Consider the following 21,671-nt stretch of genomic DNA (forward strand, 5'->3'; position numbering starts at 1 on the left):
TCTCCTAGAAATATCAAAAATAATGTTTAACCAAATATCTAGGCATTGTGGCCTAGCCAAGTTGACACATAAAGTTAATTATCACAATAGAACTGCCATCGTTTTTGGGATGCAATATTATTTTTCATTTATTATCATGGCTTGGGGAAGTGGTAGCTTCAGAAGGTTCCTCTTGGCCTTCCCCAAGATGATGGTTCTTACCCTACTGGCCAGGGACCTAAATGAGTAAAACTGTCATGAATGTTAATCCTAATTTTTCACCAAGGATGAATGAAATGACCACCAGCTAGGGTCGTGAACCCAGTAGACCCAGACTATATTTATCAACTGGGTCTCAAAACCCTTGATGGTCATGATGACACTTAAGGTTTTCAGTTATCAATGTCAGCTCTGAAAGTATGTCCAGAAGTCCTCAATATGTGCAGTCATCCTCCTTTGTCCAGTGCATAGTCACCTGTGGAAATGGCTGAAGGTCCCTTTGGGGCAGGACTGGGGAAATTATTACAGTTAATACTTGACCTGGTTTTGTAGGGTTCTTCCCCCTTGGGACACAGCCATCTTTCAGTCACTGCATTCTCGGTCTGAAAATCATCTCAGAATTGGTGCAGCCACTATGAAAACAATACGGAGGATCCTCAAAAAATTAAAAATTGAACTACTATACGATCCAGCAATTGCACTCTGGGAATATATCCAAAGGAAATGAAAACACTAACTTGAAAAAATATCTGCACCCTCATGTTCACAGCAACATTATTTATAATAGCCAAGACAGGGAAATGACCTAAGTGTCCATCGATAGAAAAATGGATTAAAAAGTTGTGGTATTATACACACATATACAATGGAATCAGCCATAAAAAACAAGAAAGTCCTACCATTTGTGACAACATCAATGGACCTGGGAGACATCATGCAAAGTGAAATATGATCTGACTTATATGTGGAATCTAAAAAGAAAAAAAAAAACAAAACCCAAACTCATAGAAAAAGAGATCAGACTTGTGGATACCAGAGGTGGAGGGGGGCGCAGATGGGACGGTGGTCAAAATGTACAAACTTCCAGTTACAAGATCAAATGAGCACTAGGGATGTAATGTGCAACATGATGATCATAGCTAAAATTGCTATAGGATATATATGAAAGTTATTCAGAGAGTAAATCCTAAGAGTTCTCATCACAAAGAAAAAATTTTTTCCTTTTTTTCTTTCTTTTTTTTTTATCTATATAAGAAGTTGGATGTTAGCTGAACCTATTGTGGCAGACATTTCACAATATACGTAAATCAAGCCACCATGCTGTATGCCTTAAACTTATACAGGGATATACGTCAATTATTTCCCAATAAAACTGGAAAAATATTGAATTAAAAAAAGGGGTGACACCTTGTGGTCACTTCAAGAGATTAAAAAAATTATATCCATGGTTATATCCAAAATTATATAATTAATAAATTATGCTAATTAATTATTTTAAATTTGTCTCAGGGTTAGAAACTGAGCATGAATTTTTATTGGGGCACCTACCCCTATCTTCCTGCTTCTCTGTTCTTGACTGTTTCTGATTATAGAGGTTAAATGGCACTCTCATTCGTTGTCCTATTTTGCAACTAAGGACATCAGATTCTCTTAACCATTTCCACAGCTTTCTATGGGTCATGCTCCCTTGACAGCTATTCCAATTTTGCTGGTAGTTATAGTAATGGTGGCCCCCCCTGGCTTCTGGCAGTTAAGTTTTGTTATGTGGCTTCTATTATTTTCAAGTGCTATCATCCCTGTTGGTATGAACGAGCTTAAATCTGTGACAGCTTTATCTCTGGCCTGTAAGGAGTGCTACCACTAGACTTCTTAATGATGCTGATGCCCCCTCTCACCAGTGCACTGAGGATGGCCTTGGAGAACAGTGTGTTCTCCAGGCCCTGCTATGGAACATAATCTTCTGGTGGGTTCTCTGGTCTCATGTTATGAAGCCATTCTAACATACTCCTTCCTATAGCCCTTTTATTTCTTCCTCTACCGTCTGTCATGGCAACTCGGGCATTTCAACTTCAATCTTCTAGGTTTTGAAGAGCCACCCTATGGTGGGTTTGCCCCATCCTCTGAGGTGGAGGGTAGTCCTTGCAATGGTGTTAAATCCCACTTTCCAAGAAAGTGCTCAAACAGGCTCTCTGTCTCTCACAACTGTGCCTTTTACTCTTTCATGCTTTCTCAGTTTCTCATTATCCCTCTGCAAGGCATCAATAGAACTTTGATATAACCAGTCCACACCACTATACTTGTAGGCATTATTCTCCCCATATCTTTCAAGTGTCTAAGTCATCATACTAGCAAAACTGTTTCCCTCTACAGAGATGCATTCCCAAGTCCCCAACAGTGAAATCTTCAGCAATCCTGGGGCTTCCTTATGCCAGGAACTTTCTGTTCCCCACATTCCACTCAGGATGAGGTCCTACTTGCCAGCCAAGCATGAGTGAACAATCCCTAAACCTAATTTTACTGTCTGCTTTCTTGGACCTTTTTTTTTTTTTTTTTTTACCAACTGTGTCAGTTGGGTCCTCTGGGTAGCAGACACCAAACCAAAATTAGATGTGCAAAAGATGTATTGAGAAAACATCTGCGAAGGATAAAGAGGAGGGGAGCAAGAGTAGGTGCGGAGAGCCTTCAAACCACAAGGCAGGTCTGACACCTGTTAATGGAGAGAAGATCAGGTAGGAAGAGCCCCGGGCCACAGTGCAGCTTGGAGAAAGTCTGGCCAGGCAACTGAGGAGTCCCCAAACAAAGATTGCCCACTGGAGAAATCTTAGGTGAGGCAGAAATGGCCCAGCTATAGGGCCCCACTGGGTTTAGGAACTGACTGGGAGCCTCCTGCAGGGAGAATGGCCTCAGTATGAATGCTGCGGGCCTGGAGATGCAGCAGCTAGCTGGAGGCGGTTGGCCAACTATACTCCATACACTCCTTGAAGGAAGAGCTGAGTGAAAGAGCAATGCAATCAAGTCCAAGGGGTAAGAGCAGGAAGGAAAAAAGCCACAACCGGGAGGCCAGCTGGAAAATGGAATGGGAGCCAGCCAAGGAGCATTGTGGATAAGCAGTCATTGTGCAAATTTTACCTTTATTTACATGTGTATGGACTAGTTTAATGTTACGACAGGCACGAACGAGTCTGTGAATAAATGGGCCTACAGTAAGAAATGAGGCAAAAAAAATCTATAATAATTAGACACAAGAATTAAGAAGGCATAGCTTTATGGAGCCTTTTAATGTAGGGGAAAAAATCATTCTATATCCTCAATATACCCAGAGAACAATCACTCTATTATTGGAATCATCGCAAAAAAGATAGTCAGGTTGAGTATTATCTGTCCTGTGAAGTAAATATATACTCCCTTATATATGCATTTTAAAAAGATTTTTAGCAGAATGATTTTTTAAATGTCACTTGCTTAAATGGTAACTCCCTCCAGTCTACCCAAAAACTTTACAATTTAAAAAGATTGATTTCCCTGCTAGACAGCTGGGTTATACTTTATTATCTTTCAAATATTCATGCCCCCTGTTTTATTGCTTTTTCTATAACTTTATAGCTACCATTTTTAAAAATTACATTTTTGATAGAAAGTGTATTAGAAAGTGATAGAAAGACTTCTGTAATTCAGGGTGTGGAAAGAATTCAAACTTCAGTGACAAAATGTAAAATTCTTTTTATATTATTTAATACAATTCAAAGTTCAAGGGAAATGTTTACAGTTCACATATTTACAATTTTCAAAATATATTTCATAACCTTGGAAATAAAAGTAAACATAAAGTTAGAGCTTATAAATATTTTAAAGACATGCTTAGATTATGACAAAAGCAAAGTCTATAAACGATATTTTGTGAAATGAAACTCAGAAAAGTCATTTGTATTAAGTAACATCCTTTAATTGTAGGTACTCTTGGGCACTGTGCTTTACGGCCTAAAGTTAGACGTTGTCATTAAATTTTAAGCAACAAAAACATTTATCTCTCTGTTACCATGAGCACCACCATCATCTGATTCATCTTATTCATCCTTCTTACCACTATTATATACTAATATAGAAGTAATGATATTTATAATAGTATACCTATTATTACTCCATCAATACTTCCACATTCCCCTTGGTGGCTAAATGCAATAAGAAACACAGGGAATTTGGCAACAGACCTGGGTTTGCATTCTAAATTTGCCTCACACTAGCTGCATGACTTCACTTCATTATGTCAGCTGCTAACATATAACATGGGGATAATAATACCAACTGCAAGGGTGGTCATGAGAATTCTATACATGTAAATCACCTATGTGGATACAATTTCTATTTTCCTGCCAAATCTCCTCACTATCAGAGGATGATCTTCTTTCTGCTTCATGGAGAAAATTAGAGGGTACAAAGTTAATCTCACCAGTTCTTTTCATAGATTAGTCTCTAGTCCCTTTACCACTTTCTTTCTCTTTTTTTTAAATTTTATTTATTTGAGAGAGAGGGAGAGCACAAGCAGGGGCAGAGGAAGAGAGAGAAGCAGACTCCCCTGCTGAGCACAGGGCTCGATCCGAGGACCCTGGGATCATGACCTGAGCCGAAGGCAGACGTTTAACGAATGAGCCACCCAGGCGCCCCTCTTTAGGGGGAGTTGTCCCTATTCGAAGACACCAGCAGCTTCCTAGCTGCCAAATCCAATTACCTCCATTTCAGTCCTCGTTCTGTTTGCCCTCTCTGCTGCATTTACACGTTGACTATTCTCCTTCTTGAAACATTTTGCTTTCTTGGCTTCTCTGAAGCCACACTTTCTAGTTCACTTCCAGTCTTTTTTTTTTTTTTTCTTTCTGATTTTGGGTATCTTTTATAGCTGGCATATCATGGAATGCAAGGTCAGTAGCAAAAAGCAGTGGTGAGTCGGTTCAGCTCGCGATTCGAGAAGCAAGCCACGAAAACAACCAAGACCAATACTGTGAAGACACAGAAGCCAAGGAGGGGAGGTGCCAGAGGCTGTCACAGAGAGCTGGAGTCAAGAATCAGGAGCTAGAGATCACCACTAAGGTAACTGGAGATAAGAAAACAGGGAGAAATACCTAATGTGATATAACTATGTTTGCTGGACATCCTTTTCATTTTTACCTGGTGCTATTTTTAGGAGTGCCATCTTAACAGCCCTGCCAAGTTACCATCCACTTTCTTTCCTTTCGGGCTTTTAAATGTTGTTCCCTAAAGTCCTATTGCTTGGACTTCTCTTTCAATACACACTCAGCCTGGATGATCTCATGCAATCTCATTTTGACTACCTGGTTTTCTTACAGTTTATGGGCATATGTATCCAGATGTCCTGCAGTATTTGAAGCTCAGATGCCTACCTTGAGCTTCGTATCTTCTTAAACTGTTCCCTCCTTCGTTCGTGGCATCACCCCCATCCAGTCTCTCATATTAGAAACCACGATGCCATTCTTCACTTCTTTCTCTTTGCTGACATCCAGTGGGTTGCCAAGACTTCTAAAAATAATTAATGAGAATTTACTACTACTATTATTTCTACTCCCACTACTGTGGCTGCCTTTTAATCTAGCCCTTGAGCTAAGCAGTCTCCTAAGCCCTTTCTATACATTACCTCATCTGATCCTCATAATAGCCTTTAATAATAGCCTGTGGGTGCTGTTATTATCTCTGCCTAGAGATGAAAAGTCTGAGGCTCGGCATATTTGAACTATTCTCTTATGTTTTAAATAGCTTGCTCCCGTTACACAGAATTGGATCCAGGTATTTTAACTCCAGATCCTGCTTTCTCCATCACTATGTTCTGCTTCTACTGTGTTTCTCTCAAGTCTCACAAATCTAGCCCCTCCTTCAGCTACAGTTACACAAGTTCACATACCTGAGCTCCAAAAGCCGATGGATTTGCATAGGAATCCTGGGGCCCCTGCCTGCTCTGTGACTTTGAACAGGTTACTTTCTCTGCCTTTGATTCCTCATTGGTTAAAGAAGTAGGTACTAGCTACATTACATATTGATTATAGGGTGTAAAATTAAATAATATAAAGAAATTAAATAATATAAAGAAAAAATAAAGAATAAAAGCATAGGTGACCTACGTAAAGCTCTATACCCTTAATACACAATAGGTTACATGACACTTAATACCTGTGTTACTGTGTTACTGAAGTATTCTACTTCAGTATAAGCCTTCAAATGTTTTTACTGCGTATCAAAAGATTTCTAACTGGTCTCCCTAACATAAGACCTGCTAAGATCATTCTCTCAGTTGTTGTCAGAATTATTTTTTTAAAGCTATATCTGATCAATGTCATTTGCTAAAAGCCTCTAATATTGCTTCTCTCTATGAGTTTGCCTTTTGTGCCATACTAAAGCGCTGACTTAAAGTGGAACCAACTTCTTAAAATGGAGTGGCACTGGCCATCTTTCTCATTTATTTTTCTGCTCATCTCTCAAAATTAGCACAGCCTTCATTAACACCAAACTTATTATTTCATGGACATGCCAGTCCCTTTGATGCTTGTGGGTCTTTTTCTGTTTCCTGTTTTAAGATTTTTTTTTTTTTTTTTGAGAGAGAGAGTGAGAGAGAGAGAGAGCACAAGAGGGGGGAACGGGAGAGGGAGAAGCAGACTCCCCGCCAAGCTGGGAGCCCAATGCGGGACTCAATCCCGGGACTCCAGAATCATGACCCAAGCCGAAGGCAGTCGCTTAACCAACTGAGCCACCCAGGTGCCCCTCTGTTTCCTGTTTTAATATTTACCCTTTGTCACCTAGAAAACTCCTGCTTGTCTTCAAGACCCAGTTCCTCATGATACCTTCCCCTGCATCAAAATCAAACACTCCTCTGTGCTATTAAGAGTCCTTTATTCATAGTACTTAATCATGCCAAATCTGCGGTTACTGAATTGCAATTACTTTCCTCAGGGAAAAGACCATTTCCAAATAAAAATCAATCAAATTTGGTGTGTGTTGTATAGTACCTGGTACATTGCAGGTAATTACTATACATCACTGAACAAACAAAGGATACTTAAAAGATTCTTAGAGTTGACAGGACTTGTCACATGCTTAACCTGTTTTCACCACATTAGCGTAATATACAAGCATAAGATTGTTTGGCTACAAGAGGCTCAGTTATTATCAAGTGGGACTTATTAAACTTCTCCAACATTTTCCCCCAATTGCAGAGCTTTAAAAATACATAAAAACAACCACCAAAATTTTTTAAAATAAAAGGCACAAGTGAGCACTGCTCAAGTTTTAAGAACAAGGTAATTATACAGATCATGATAATTACCTGTGGTTATTGGTAAATACGTTGCAGCTTGGTAATTGTACACCACTTCAGGTTCAGATTAGAATGTTCCTCTAATTTGCCATGGGAGCTGCTATTTAAAGAGTCAGGCTAAAACCTGGAATGAGAGGAACTCTTTGGAATTACAGTGACATGTCCAAGTCTTTGCAGTTTCCATCCATTTCTCTCATGTGGCAATAATAATCAATTCAGTTAAATAATTTAAAATCAGTAAGTTCTATTGTTTCCCTGAATTCCTTGGAAACAGCTCAGCCAGAGTAATGAGGAAAATCATTGATTAGCAAACTAGAGTGGTGTTTATCAAAATGTGAGTAATGATTCATTAGCGTATCAACCCAGCAATTAAAAAAAAAGGGAATAGAATAGAAAATACTAGAATGTGCTGCATCAGGTTAAGAGTATGTTGTTTCATAAAATCTTTGTTACGTCTATATGTGTGTGTGTGTGTTTACTGGGTTGTGATGTAGAATGTATTTCCCACTATGGTATACATCTCTCACTGGACTGGGAAGTCGTTTGAAAGCCACCACCTTATAGGACACAGCAATATTGTTCCAGGAGTGGGATCACATTCAAGTACCCACTTAATAAAATTGCTTTAATAACTTGATAACATTGTAATCACGCCCCTCTTGGGGCCCCAAACTCTAATTATATAACCATAATTCCAAAAGCATAATCAACACCTGATTCATTTACTGGACTTGGCTCAAATAACATTTAATTATTTTCAAAGTCAAACCCATCTCTGAGAGATGCATATTCACTACCATAGAAACTATGCCAAAAAATTTGCCAGAGATTCTGAATACCAAAAAAACAGTTTGAAAAATATTTTTAGCAAAAGCAACATCACTAAACTTAGACTCAGAGCACTATTTTCTAGGGCTACTCTTGAAGTTTCTGTTTGCCTGTTTATCACATTTCATTATAATTATCGTATAATTTTCTCCCAATGAGACTGAGTCCCTATCACACAGAAACCTTATTTTACTATTTCTGTATTCTAATGCCTGTGTGTGTGAGAGTGCATATGTGTGTGTGTGTGGTGTGTGTGTCTGCATATATATATGTGTTTGCATGCTACACACGTAAGATGCTTAGTCCTCTCTGATAGTCATTTGGGCTGACGCCAAAGGTTGCTGACGGTTTGCTCTGTAACATCACTTTGAGCATAGTCCTACAATGTAACTCTCCCTCTAGGTTTCAATTAAAATGCTTCAAGTAAGGTATTCTCCAGCCCCCTGCCGTAGCTCCTCTTCCATGTTAGTCTTTGCTTCAGTATCGCTTTATATGTTGCACATGCAACCATTACATTTTAGTAAATTTACGACAGGGAAGGGTGAAGAGCACAGGCTTTCTAGTACACAGCAAGGAAAATGTTTTGCCATCAGGTTTTTCCAAATATATAAAATTTCCTCCAGAATATCTTTGTACTCCCTAGAAAATCTCAAACTTTATTTTTCATTGTAAACTCAAACTTCTTTGCCAAATATGCACATCTTGAGCACAGAAGGTTAAGGTCCGGAGCCCGCAGGGCACCTCCCTGGGTTTAGGGGAGCCCGAATTGGCGTCTGCAGCCCCCGAACCGCCCCAGCGCGGGAGTTTCGAGGAGAGCCCGGGGACAGCTGGGTGTCACGTGGGGGGGCCGCGCGGGGACAGGAGCCTGGGGTTCGAGGTCCCCCCCCCCCGGGAAGCTGCCGCCGAGGGGCCGCATCCCCGGATACCAGGCCTGGGGGTTCGTCTAAGGCCTTGCGGGGAGGGGAGCCGACGGGCCCGCGGCCGCACAGGTGTCCGGGTGGTGGCGCCCCGGCCCCCACCCGCGGGGCGGGAGACAGGGATGGGCGCCGCCCGAGCGCGGGGGCCGGGGCCCGAGGGGGAGGTTCCCGCGAGGTGGTTCTCGGGCTCCTCCTCGGCGCTCAGGTTTCCTCTCCCGCCCGCCGGCTGCTGGCTGCTGCGCCGCCTCCCTGCCCCCTACGGCCGGGCCCACTCTGCGGCCTCTGCCCGCCTCGCCCCCGCCCGGGCCTCCTCCCGCTTTCTCTCTCCGCTTCCCCTCGAGCCTCCGGAGGAGCCCGCAGCCGCGGGGCGCCGGGGAAGATGGCGGCGGTGGCGGGAGGCGGCAGCGGCGAGGGGGGCGCAGGCCTGGGCGGCGCGGCGGGGTCGGGGTCGGCGCTGCGCGGGCCGGGCCCCTCCGGCGGCGCGAGCGAGGACGCCCGGGGCCCCGCGCCCAGCGCGCTGCACCCCGAAGAGGTCGCCGCGCGACTGCAGCGGATGCACCGGGAGCTGAGCAACCGCAGGAAAATCCTGGTGAAAAACCTGCCCCAGGACAGCAACTGCCAGGTACAAGGATAGTGCTGGGAGGCGACCCGTCCCGGGGGCATCGGAGCAGGGCTCCAGTGGGAAGCTGCCCGGAGGCGTCCAGGCTGGTGCCCGGAGCCTTGGAACGGTCGAGGGGAGGAGGGGGGGCGGTGCGGAGTTAGAACCGTCTGTCGCTTTTGCAAAGCGCCCAGGTTTCTGAGCCTGCGGTCCCCCTGCGAGGGTGGCAGATTGACAAACTGAGGCTCTGAGAGGCGAAGCGGCTGGTCCAAGGTCACGGGAATCCGGGGAGGCTGTCCTTAGCCCGCCCCGCTCTTTTCTTTCCCCTGTGGCCCTTGCGTGTGCGGGGCAAGGAGAAAGGGTCGCGGGAGTAGTAGGGGAAATGTAGGTGAAGGAGAGTGGAGGTGAGCCAATGCAGCACGGTTCTGGGGGGTCCCTCCGGGGTCCTCCGGACTTGGGTGTGCCGTGCGGGGCGGGGTCATGGGAGACCTGGAAGTGAGTTTTGCGGTTGCAGAAGCACTTGCCCAAGTTTGTATGGAAGAACTCTGTCCTCCTCCTCCCCCTCCCCCCTCCCCAGGTTACCAAAGCCCCGGAATGGAGAGGTTATCGCTGAGCTTTGGGGAACCTTGCGGCCACCTCTGCCATGCCAAGTACTGGAGGATTTGTTACTCAGTGACTCAAGGAGGCTTAAAGATAGGCTACTTTGAGTCTTTGATCCAGATTAACTGGTAACTGTTGCTTCAAGATTAGAAACTTTGCATCTATTTAACTTTAGTGCCAAAGTCTACATGCTCATTGTAGAAAAGCGAGAAAATACAGAGAAACACAAAGGAGAAGAATAGAAATCACCTGTATTTTTTTTCTCTTTTTACTTGTAGTTGACACACACAGTGTTATATTAGTTTCAGGTGTACTACATAGTGGACAATTCCATACGTTAGGCATTGCTCACCACGATGTTACCATCTGTCACCATACAAAGTTATTACAATGTTATTGACTAGTTTCCCGATGGTGTACTTCGCATACCCGTTATTTACTTTTTTTATAATTGGAAGTTTGTGCCTCTTAATCTCCTTCACCTGTTTCACCCATCCCCCCCCCATCCTTCTCCCTTCTGGCAACCACCAGTTCTAGGAGTCTGTTTTGTTCTTTTGTTTTTTAGATACCATGTATAAGTGAAATCATATGGCATTTGTCTTTCTCAGTCTGACTTATTTCACTTAGCATAATCCATGTTGTCACCAATGGCAAGGAAATATTTCCGTATTTTTGATACTTAAAAACAACTATTGTTAACATGAGATATTATCCTTCTCCCTTTTCCTGTGCCTATGTATACATATGTATTTTTGTTTCACCACAAAAAAAAAAAAAAAAAGGAAAGAGAGACACCATGTCTTTGTACTTCAGGGTTTCTTGATTGTCTAGATGTTCATGTATATCTCATATATAGCTTGAATTTGTGTGGATGGGGGAGGGTGGGCTGGTAGTGGCAGATTTGGGCCGATTTATGTAGTTTCTCCTGTAACAGGATACAGGGAATTGCAAGTGGGCTGGCTGTTGATAATTGCAGGGCAGTTCTTCCATAAGACCCATAAAGTAATGAGAGCAATGCCTCATTATTATGTAATTAGACCTTACAATAAATGAAAGCATATAACCTTATAATCTATATACATGAGGGGCCATTTTGTTTCAAAAAACAGTGTAAAGAAGTCTCTGTCAATACAATGTATCTCATCCTTCTTTCAGCTCTTTCCATTATTGACCATTTCCCATCTGTCTTGTAATATTTTGTGATGCTAACTATAAGAACACCTGCAATGGACTGATTTCATAGAAGCAAATTTCCCCTACCCATGTAAATAGAAGACAGCAAGGGGGCTCAGGAAGAGTGATGACTGGAAGAGGCAGGTGGCATTGAAAAAAAAAAAAAAAAGGAACAGCAGCTCTGTGTATAGATAATCTAGGAAAAAAGAGATGGAGAAGTGTCTTAGCATGTTTGTAGAGTGTCACCTATTTTTGTTATATTTCCTTGCATTCTAAAAATATTTAGACACAACATTCTAGGCAGTTGGCTCTATCCTTGTTTTGCTGTTGGTATCTTTCTCATTTCCCTTATTAAGGGACATGAACAAATATATCAAAGGGTCTAAAAAAAAGGAACAGTTTTAATTACTTGGCATTAGTGATGGATGGAGATTTTATGAGAATTATACTGATTTCTATTTTTGCGATATCCTTTCTCTTATGAATTTATGTTTGGCCTAAATCTTAGGATTTTCTGTAAGGTAGCAAGCATAAACTATTGAATAAAATTGATATAAGATCTACATGTCTAGATGAGTCTTTTACTGCCAAGTATCTTAAATTTTTATGTTTAGTTAAATTCTTAAGCCATGTTTTTTTGAGAATTGAAGAATTTCATCTAAAAGCAAAAAAAAAAAAGTTGTTAGGATCTAGAGATTAGTTTCCAGACTTGTTCTAGCATTTTTCCTATGATGATTTATATTATAAAACATTGTTTTTAATATTTCTGATCTGTAGTTTTAAAATCTAAACATATCAGTGTTTGAGTAGTGTTTTTTCTGTCATCTTCTGTACTTGTATCTTTGCTAGTTTTCTGCTCACAATCATAACTATGTGGTCTGTGTTAAATAAGTAGAATAGACCAAAGTAGGCTAATTTTTAAAAGCAATTAAAAGACAGTCCTTAGATTAATTAGACTGAGCATTGCTATTTTTATTGGTTGAATAAAATTAACATATACTTAATAAAGTTCTAATATTTTTATAAATATATTTTGCAAGGATTTTTTTATATTTTATCTTTTATTTCCCTTCACAATTCTAATGTCTAATTCTAATGTCTTTCTTAGTGGCTGCATTTTACTGTCAACTTAGAAGTGAGGGTTTAACTTGAATTTTATGTTGTGCCTTTTAGCATTTATTGCTTGGCTAAACTATTCCTTGTGAAATAACTAACATGGTTTAAGAAAAAGCTACTACTTTTTGTTCAGTTATTAAGTAATCAGATATTTTAAATATCAAATTCCTGTTATTTTCTAGAAGACTCTATAGGTTCATTCATTCATTTATTCTAGAATATTACATTAAGGATCGAGGCCATTCCTAACTTTAGTTCTCAAGCTGTATAGTGATGTCTCTAGAAAAGTTCCATTGGTAACTGATTAGTAGGAGCCCAATAATATTGTTTTAACCTTTTTAAAACATGAGTGTTTCCTTTATTAAACATGATTTTTAGTAATCTTACTCAAATTATCGTTTTTGGTAAAAACAGTTCTTAAAAGCTGCCTCATTTAAGTTACTGTGCCGTCAGCCAGGTGCTGTCTGGTTGGCTGCCTACGCCTTCTCGAATCCTCCTAGCCCTCTGTGTTTTCATCGTCTCAGCTCTGGTTCATGTCCCTTTTCATCTCTTGCCCAGACTATTACAACTTTTCTGTTTATCATCTACCCTTATTATTGTCTATGTTTTAGCCCATCCTGCTTACTGCTTCCCCTGAGAGAACTACCCCCCCCCCCCCCCGCACAAATCCAATCATGTCACTCTCCTGCAAAAAAAAAAAAAAAGAGGCTGGGCTCTACATTCCCAGCACTGCTTCTCAGACTCTTCCTCGAATGGCCCTCAACATGTCTCCTTTCCTCAAATTGTAAGGAATAGTGAAGCTCAGTTAGCTTACCCCAAGAATGAAATTGCTTTGAAGCTTCATGTTCTCACTGACAAATTCATATTAATTTTATGTTCTACTAGTAAACTTGGATTTAATGTAAACACAGTGACTTAAACTTGTTTCACTGTCCTCCAAATTTTTTTCATAAACTTGACACTTATGGAAGATGCACATATTTATCCTCTGATTTTTCCATACCCATTTATGACCATGGAGTGCTCAGACCTTGGTTTGAAAGCACAACATAATAGGATAGAAATCTAAGACTCTAGGCCTTTTGTGACTTGGCCCCTGCCTATATGGCAGTCTCATTTCTTCTTAGTCCTACATTGGATTCTACTCTAGTTTTCTCAAGCTACTTAGACTCCCAAGTGCTTCAGGCCACTGTGATTTGGATAGTTATTGTAATGTCTTTGAACGTTTATGTTTTGGAATGTAATCGTAGTAATTTATCATGAATAACATTTGTAATAATTATAATTACATGAATAATAACGTTGAGAATACTGGTTCTTATTCAGAATAGCCATTGTGAATGTGTGTGCGTGAATAGTCTTTTGCAGCTCTGAACTTAGAATTTTGATTTAAGGTAATGTCCTAATATGTGTTTTTTATTGCCCTTCCTATACATTGTTTATATTTGTTAGTTAGCCTGGTTCTATTTCAAAGAACTGTTAATTCTGGGATTTCAAAATGGAGAAGACAGTGGCATTTACTCCCTATGTTGTTTGAATTCACTTTTTTTTCTAACATGTTGGGTATGTGTACATGTGTTTTGTTCTTGTGTTGATTTTAGAATCTGAATGCGATTTTCTTGTGTAATTAAGAGAAAATGTGAAGTGCTTAGGGCTAACAGCCAGGATCCGTAATAGAAGAAACATTCTATTGTCTCACTCTGGGCATTATTAGCTTTCATTTCAGAGTACTCTATTATAATGGTTAATTGAGAAGCTTGATGGTTAATTCACAGAGATCTGTGTGAAAGCATAGTATTATCAACTAAGTACTTTTTAGAATAACAAACCACCTAATGTAGAAAACTCCAGTTGATTTTCTTTTTAAAAGCTACTTATTCCTGTTTTTCTTTCATATTGGTCAAAACCAATAGAATTTTCTCACATACATTTTGTTTTTTAACAGATTTTCAAGTATACATTGTTTTCTCTAATACTATATTCAGTAATTCCCGCCTCTTTTTGTTCACTTTCTCCTGATAATACTGGGATATTTTTGTATTTTGAAACTATTCTTTTTCTTATCAAGAATGGGTGCTATTAGGAAAGACAAGAGAAAGAAAGGAGACTGGGTAGGCGACAGAATCAGGTTCTCAGCAAGAAACATATGGCATACTCAAAAACTAAATAATTGGAGAGATTTTTTTAAAGAGACTACCTACAAAGGCGTTTTGTTTGGCATTTTGCTTACTTCCAAAAGTTACTTTTCGTAGTGTAGTTTACACGACTTAAAAGTTATCATTTTCTAATGTAGTTAATCAGAATTTCATGATGAGTTGTACCCCTTTTCTGCATGTTTTATTATGCTACTCCCAATGTAACAAGGACACCGAAAGCTGCTAGAGGAACGTCTTCTAGATTTCTGGGTCGCCACTGGCTCGGTAAGTTTCTTGTCTTGGCAGGAATTCTTGAAAAGTGTTTCAGCAATGCTTATTCTCTGATCTGAAAACATTTGCGAAGAGCAGTACTTTGTGGTCAGCATCACAATGCTGCGTGTTAACAAGCAGCCCAAAGAAGTCTCAGGTGATTTATAGGCCATTTCCTAATTAATGAGTAGGTTATGCCTATAAATTATTTTTTGGAGTTGTACCACATTTTCCCATAGAAGAATATGGCAGATGGTATTTAGTGCTGTTGGTTAGCATTTTAACAATGATTTAAGCTACGGTGCTTCTGAAGTTGAAGATTACTCTAAATAGTACAATAACCTCTAAAGAGCTTTGTGCAGGAACAGAGACACCCCCAGCTTTAGATCATTGACGGGTACGCCTGGGCCTTATGTCAGCACGCAAGAAAAAGCTGTATTTAAGGCAATTGTTCTTTAAATAAACAAGATTCTGAACATCGGGGAAGCAATAAATCATCTCTGATGGAAGGCTGTTGCTGAAAGGGATCCCTCTGACCCCCTGAGTTTTGTCTCTTACTACTGTTTGCATTTACCTTCCCTACCTTAGAGCCGGCTGTCCTTAGGAGCTACCAGAGCCCATTTCTTATTTGTGGGCAGGAAGTTTTATGCTTAGCTCTACTTAGCCTAGCTGAAACAGGCAAGTAAAGGAATGTTATTTTTTTAAAAGATTTTATTTAGGGGCTCCTGGGTGGCTCAGTCGTTAAGCGTCTGCCTTCAGCTCAGGTCATGATCCCAGGTTCCTGGGATCGAGCCCCACATCGGGCTCCCTGCTCTGCGGGAGGCCTGCTTCTCCCTGCTTCTGTTCCCTCTCTCGCTGTCTCTCTCTGTGTGTCAAATAAATAAATAAAATCTTTAAAAAAAAAATAAGATTTTATTTATTTGAGAGCAAGAGAGCGAGAGGTCGGGGGAGGGGAGTGAGAGCGAGCTGGAGCAGGGTGTGGGGCAGAGGGAGAAGCAGATGTGGGGCTTGATCCTGGGCCTGCGGTATCATGACCTGAACTGAAGGCAGACACTCAACCGACTGAGCCACCTAGGTGCCCCAGGAATGTTAAAATGTAGATAAAGAAAACAAAATTATCGATAAATTTAAATATTCTATAAATGCTTATCTGAAACCTTGGCTCTGTTTTTATTTTGTTGGCCTAGGGAGATTGCCTTACTCTGTGCACTGAGAGGGGTAAGAAGTGAGAAGTGGGAAAGTAAGAACACTAGTCTGTATATTTTGGCTTTTACTTATCTGCAGAGGATTGTCCTTGGCTGCTGTGCTGAATATCTTTCATTTGTTCCTCCAGATCTGTCTCCATCCTTCTTACCTGCTCTGTGTCCTGGGAGGCTTATCTTACTGTGGATTGCACTAACAAGGCTCTCTCCTCCTCTGGTTTCTAGGTTGCATTTGGCCAGAGCCACCAGTGGGAGATCAAAGGGTGGCAGAGAGACAGATTGGAGAATTTATTCACCCCATTCCCTTTCTGCCAGGATACCTTGAGTTGGCTCTTTCCTCTTTCAAAGGTTCTTTCCAATGGCACTCTCCATGCAATTACGATCTCAGGGCTGTTGTAATCATTGTCCTTGCCTCCTTAGGTTTAGGGGTTATAGGGGACTGTTGCTAACCGTAGGCTTTTTTTACGCCTTTGTAGGTAGTCTCTTTAAAAAAATCTCTCCAATTATTTAGTTTTTGAGTATGCCATATGTTTCTTGCTGAGAACCTGATTCTGTCGCCTACCCAGTCTCCTTTCTTTCTCTTGTCTTTCCTAACAGCACCCAGATTTTTCTTTGAGGCTCTACTCTTCTCTCGTTATTTACTAACTTACATGGTTTGGGTCGATTTAATAGAGACTACCCCCGTCTGTTTGGGTGACATAAAACAACAAACAGCATTCTTCCCTTTTGGCATTAGAATTGGTTGAAGTATGGGCAGTAACCTGGCCCTAAGCCAGTCAGTATGTCACAGTCCCTTGGCCATAGTGATTGTTTCAACCCAATATAATAAGAAGCTTAGGACTTTTGTTTGCTCGTTAAGGTAGGGGATTCTCTTTCCTCCCACTGGATATGAGTGCAGAGACATTTTGCCCTGATTTCAGCTGGCAGTCTGAGGACAGAGCAGACATCCAATGGAGGACTGACCCAAAGGGGAAAAAAGTAGAGAAGCTGGACTGGAGCCCTGATCAAACTATATCTGAAACTTACCTCTGGACTTCATAGTTATACAAGCCACTAAGTTCTTTTTATTTCATGGATTTCAGGTTGGGTCTCATGTTACTACCAATCAATAGTATCCTAATACAGAATTTTGATTAAGAAGAAAAAGCATAAAATCTCAGTATTGGAAGGGATGGTAGAAAACATTTTATTTAACTCTTCTGCTTACTATGTAAATCTAATTTTAGAGTTCTTGACACATGAATTCTTGCACTTTTAACGCCTTTACTTTCAAAGACATCACTGCTTGGTAAGGTAATTACTCCATCTTCAGACAGCTTTGTTATAAATGCCTTATTTATACTGAATATATAAAATTAATTTCCCTGAAATCCAACGTCTCTCCTCCCATAATACAGAGAATTTATGGTATTGATTTTTAACTTATAACTTCAATTCCTTCAAACCACTAGTTTTTAGGATATGAGGCCAAATTTCCTCACAGTCTTGTTTTCCCCTGGAAACACACCATTGCCACTTTGTCACTGTATCCCTTAAAACAGGAGCATGGTTGTCTAATCGAGATCTTCCTATAATCCCTCTGCCAGAACAAATTTCTCTTTCCTCTGGGTATCTATAACAACAATAACACATTTTGTTTATTGAGTACCTATTATTGCCAGACACTGTATATTGTATTTTGTTTACATTGTACTTAATCCTCATTTCAAGACTCTTAGATCAGAATTTCTCATTCCCATTTCATCGATAGGGAAACAGATACAAAATTAATGCCAAGAAGTTTGCCCAAGGTCATTCAACTAATTAGCAGTGGAGTTTGGAAAAGACTAATGTCTGTTTGATTCCAAAGCTCATATTCTTATCCTACGCTGTATTATAATTGTAATTCCCCTTTGCACACATTGTAATGTGTTTCAAACGACAGGGATTGTGTAATATTTACCTTTGTATCACAAATATTTCACCTAGAACCTGACACACTGTTCCAAGGGAAATTTAAAACAGAAGGGACTACCCACCTACTTGGTTCTAAAATGTTAGATTTCTATTAATATGTCTGACACACTGAAGCCCTCAGGATTGATTTGTAAAATGAACAAATTTTGCATTGTAAGGTTGTGCTGGCTTTTTTGGCAGTGATGTTACTGCAGTTATCATAATTCAGTCAACTGTGTATGGCTTATGGGTAGGTTGGAAGCCATAAACCCTCTCTCCAGGAAAGTGCTAATATTCATAGACACACAACAATTTGCATGCAATTTCAAGGGATTATGGATCTCTTGTAATTTATGCCTGATCTCACTGGGGAATTCAGATCCAGGTTGAGAAGCGCTTCCAGGTGAATATAATTTGATCATGTTTGTGGGACTTCACCTGAGTAGAGATCACTTGAGCAGATCCAGAGGTGCTTCTTGAAGAGTTTTCATCAGAAACTGTTGGGAGCCATATTTATGCGAAGGTGGGGGGTCCTTCACCTGGGCAAGAATATAAATCAGGCTCCTTAATTTTCTTTCTTAAAAAAAGTCAACTGTTTGATGTAAAAGCTCATTGTTCCCTGGTCACCCAGCAGTACCAATTGACATTTGTAGGCACTGTGCCAGGCACAGAGGTTTACAAGGGATTGCAGTGTATTATTTTCCCCCTAATGTTTATTAAACATCAAAGATGGTTTCTCTTTAAAGAATGTTTCTCTTTAAAACATGGGAAGACTGATGTGCTGTTCAGTGTTCTTCACAATAAGTATTTATTGATGAGAAACAAGTTTCTCTCTTTTGTTAGATTTCTGAGTCCTTAACTGGTTGTGAGCCCCTAAACTTATTTTTTTATGCATTTCATGCTTAATTTTGTGCTTATTTACTATCATTATCTTTAGGTGTGTGAACTTAGTCCTCACTTCCCTATGCTTGTACATTTTCTTTGCGTTTGAAGCTTTCTGTTAAATGTTTGTTACCACCTGAATGCCAAAATAGCATTAAGTTTCATTGAGTTTGTTTGTGCCTGTATTTGTGTGTGTAAACTTTGCCTCTCATCCTACTACCTTGCCCTACCCCATCAGACCCTTTTTGCCCCAGCCAATTGGGTTTTATATCTTTCCCCCTCAACCCACTACGGTGATTATCTGCTCTTAGCTCCCAGCTTGCTTTTATTTCCTGGACTTTGTATTTTCTATTACCCACAAGTTTAACTGCTTGCTTTTGATTCCAGACTAGTCTCCATGACTCTGACTTTCAACCCTGTGCGCTTTTTATAGCCTGATCTAGAGTAAAGGTAATGGCAGTAAACAAGAACATGTGAATCTGTGAAGTTTTAAATTTTGAGATAATCTCAAACTTACAGAAAAGTACAATACAAAGAACTTTTTCCCCCTCTGAACTGTTCGAGAGTGAATACTGACATGCCACTTTACCACCCTAAGTACTTTATTGTACAAAATTGGACATTGTCTAGCATAGCCACATCACTACCATCAAAGTCAGAATAACTGCCACCTAATCCTTGGATCACATTTAAGTTTTGCTAGTTGTCCCATGAATGTCTTTCATAGTGAAAAGATCCAGTTCAGAATTATGTATTGCATTTAGTTGTGTCTTTTTAATATTCTTTAGTCTGGAATAAGTCATCAGTCTTGGCTTGACTTTTATGACCTTGACCTCTTTGAGGATGATAGGCCAGTTATTTTGGGGTTTTGTTTGTTTTTTATTAACATATAATGTATTATTTGTTTCAGGGGTACAGGTCTGTGATTCATCAGTCTTACGCAATTCCCAGTGCTCACCATAGCACATACCCTCCCCAGTGGTATCATCACCCAGCCACCCCATCCCTCCCACCCCGCCTCCACTCCAGCAACCCTCAGTTTGTTTCCTGAGATTAAGAGTCTCTTATGGTTTGTCTCCCTCTCTGGTTTCGTCTTGTTCCATTTTTCCCTCTCTTCCCCTATGATCCTGGGCCTTGTTTCTCAAATTCCTCTTATCAGTGAGATCATATGATACTTGTCTTTCTCTGATCAACTTATTATGCTTAGCATAATACCCTCTAGTTCCATCCACGTTGTTGCAAATGGCAAGATTTTGTGGGGGTTTTTGTTTTTGTTTTTTTTTGTTTTTTGTTTTTGATGGCTGCATAATGTTCCATTGTGTATATATACCACATCTTCTTTATCTATTCATCTGTCGATGGACATCTTGGCTCTTTCCACAGTTTGGCTATTGTGGACATTGCTGCTTTAAACATTGGGGTGCATGTGCCCCTTCGGATCCCTACTTTTGTATCTTTGGGGTAAATATCCAGTAGTGCAATTGCTGGGTCATAGGGTAGCTCTATTTTCAACTTTTTGAGGAACCTCCATACTGTTCTCCAGAGTAGCTGCACCAGCTTGCATTCCCACCAACGGTGTAGGAGGGTTCTCCTTTCTCCGCATCCTTGCCAACATCTGTCCTTTCCTGACTTGTTAATTTTAGCCATTCTGACTGGTGTGAGGTGGTATCTCATTGAGGTTTTGATTTGGATTTCCCTGATGCCAAGTGCTGTTGAGCACTTTTTCATGTGTCTGTTGGCCGTTTGGATGTCTTCTTTGCAGAAATGTCTGTTCATGTCTTCGGCCCATTTCTTGATTGGATTATTTGTTCTCTGGGTGTTGAGTTTGATAAGTTCATTATAGATTTTGGATACTAGCCCTTTATCTGATATGTCAAATATCTTCTCCCATTCCTTCGGTTGTCTTTGGGTTTGTTGACTGTTTCCTTTGCTGTGCAAAAACTTTTTATCTTGATGAAGTCCCAATAGTTCATTTTTGCTTTTGCTTCCCTTGCCTTGGACGATGTGTCTAGGAAGAAGTTGCTGCGGCTGAGGTCAAAGAGGTTGCTCCCTGGGTGTTCTCTTCAAGGATTTTGATGGATTCCTGTCTCACATTTAAGTCTTTCATCCATTTTGAGTCTATTTTTGTGTGTGGTGTAAGGAAATGGTCCAGTTTCATTCTTCTGCATGTGGCTGTCCAATTTTCCCAACACCATTTGTTGAAGAGACTTTTTTCATTGGACATTCTTTCCTGCATTGTTGAAGATTATTGACCATAGAGTTGAGGGTCCATTTCTGGGCTCTCTAGTCTGTTCCATTGATCTATGTGTCTGTTTTTGTGCCAGTACCATACTGTCTTGATGATGACAGCTTTATAACAGAGCTTGAAGTCTGGAATTGTGATACCACCAGCTTTGCTTTTCTTTTTGAACATTCCTCTAGCTATTCGGGGTCTTTTCTGGTTCCATACAAATTTTAGGATTATTTGTTCCATTTCTTTGCAAAAAGTTGATGGTATTTTGATAGGGATTGTGTTAAATGTGTAGATTGCTCCAGGTTGCATTGACATTTTCACAATATTTGTTCTGCCAATCCATGAGCATGGAATGTTTTTCCATTTCTTTGTGTCTTCCTCAATTTCTTTCATGAGTATTCTATAGTTTTCTGAGTACAGATTCTTTGCCTCTTTGGGTAGATTTATTCCTAGGTATCTTATGGTTTTGGGTGCAATTGTAAATGGGA

The 21,671-nt window shown here is 40.4% G+C and overlaps 1 protein-coding gene across 1 annotated transcript in view; it reads left to right on the forward strand.

The window, feature by feature from the left end:
* The first annotated feature begins 9,128 nt into the window (after positions 1-9,128).
* Positions 9,129-21,671, forward strand: part of RAVER2 (ribonucleoprotein, PTB binding 2) — an 80,736-nt gene continuing 68,193 nt past the window's right edge. Inside the window, exons 1-2 of the mRNA XM_081817083.1 lie at positions 9,129-9,661; positions 19,739-19,800. Of these exons, the coding sequence (XP_081673209.1) occupies positions 9,419-9,661; positions 19,739-19,800 (305 nt within the window). The 5' untranslated portion in view covers positions 9,129-9,418. The remainder of the gene's footprint in view (positions 9,662-19,738; positions 19,801-21,671) is intronic.

This window comes from Leptonychotes weddellii, chromosome 4 (assembly GCF_054177405.1).
Source record: "Leptonychotes weddellii isolate Sample4059 chromosome 4, ASM5417740v2, whole genome shotgun sequence".
NCBI classification, from domain to species: domain Eukaryota; kingdom Metazoa; phylum Chordata; class Mammalia; order Carnivora; family Phocidae; genus Leptonychotes; species Leptonychotes weddellii.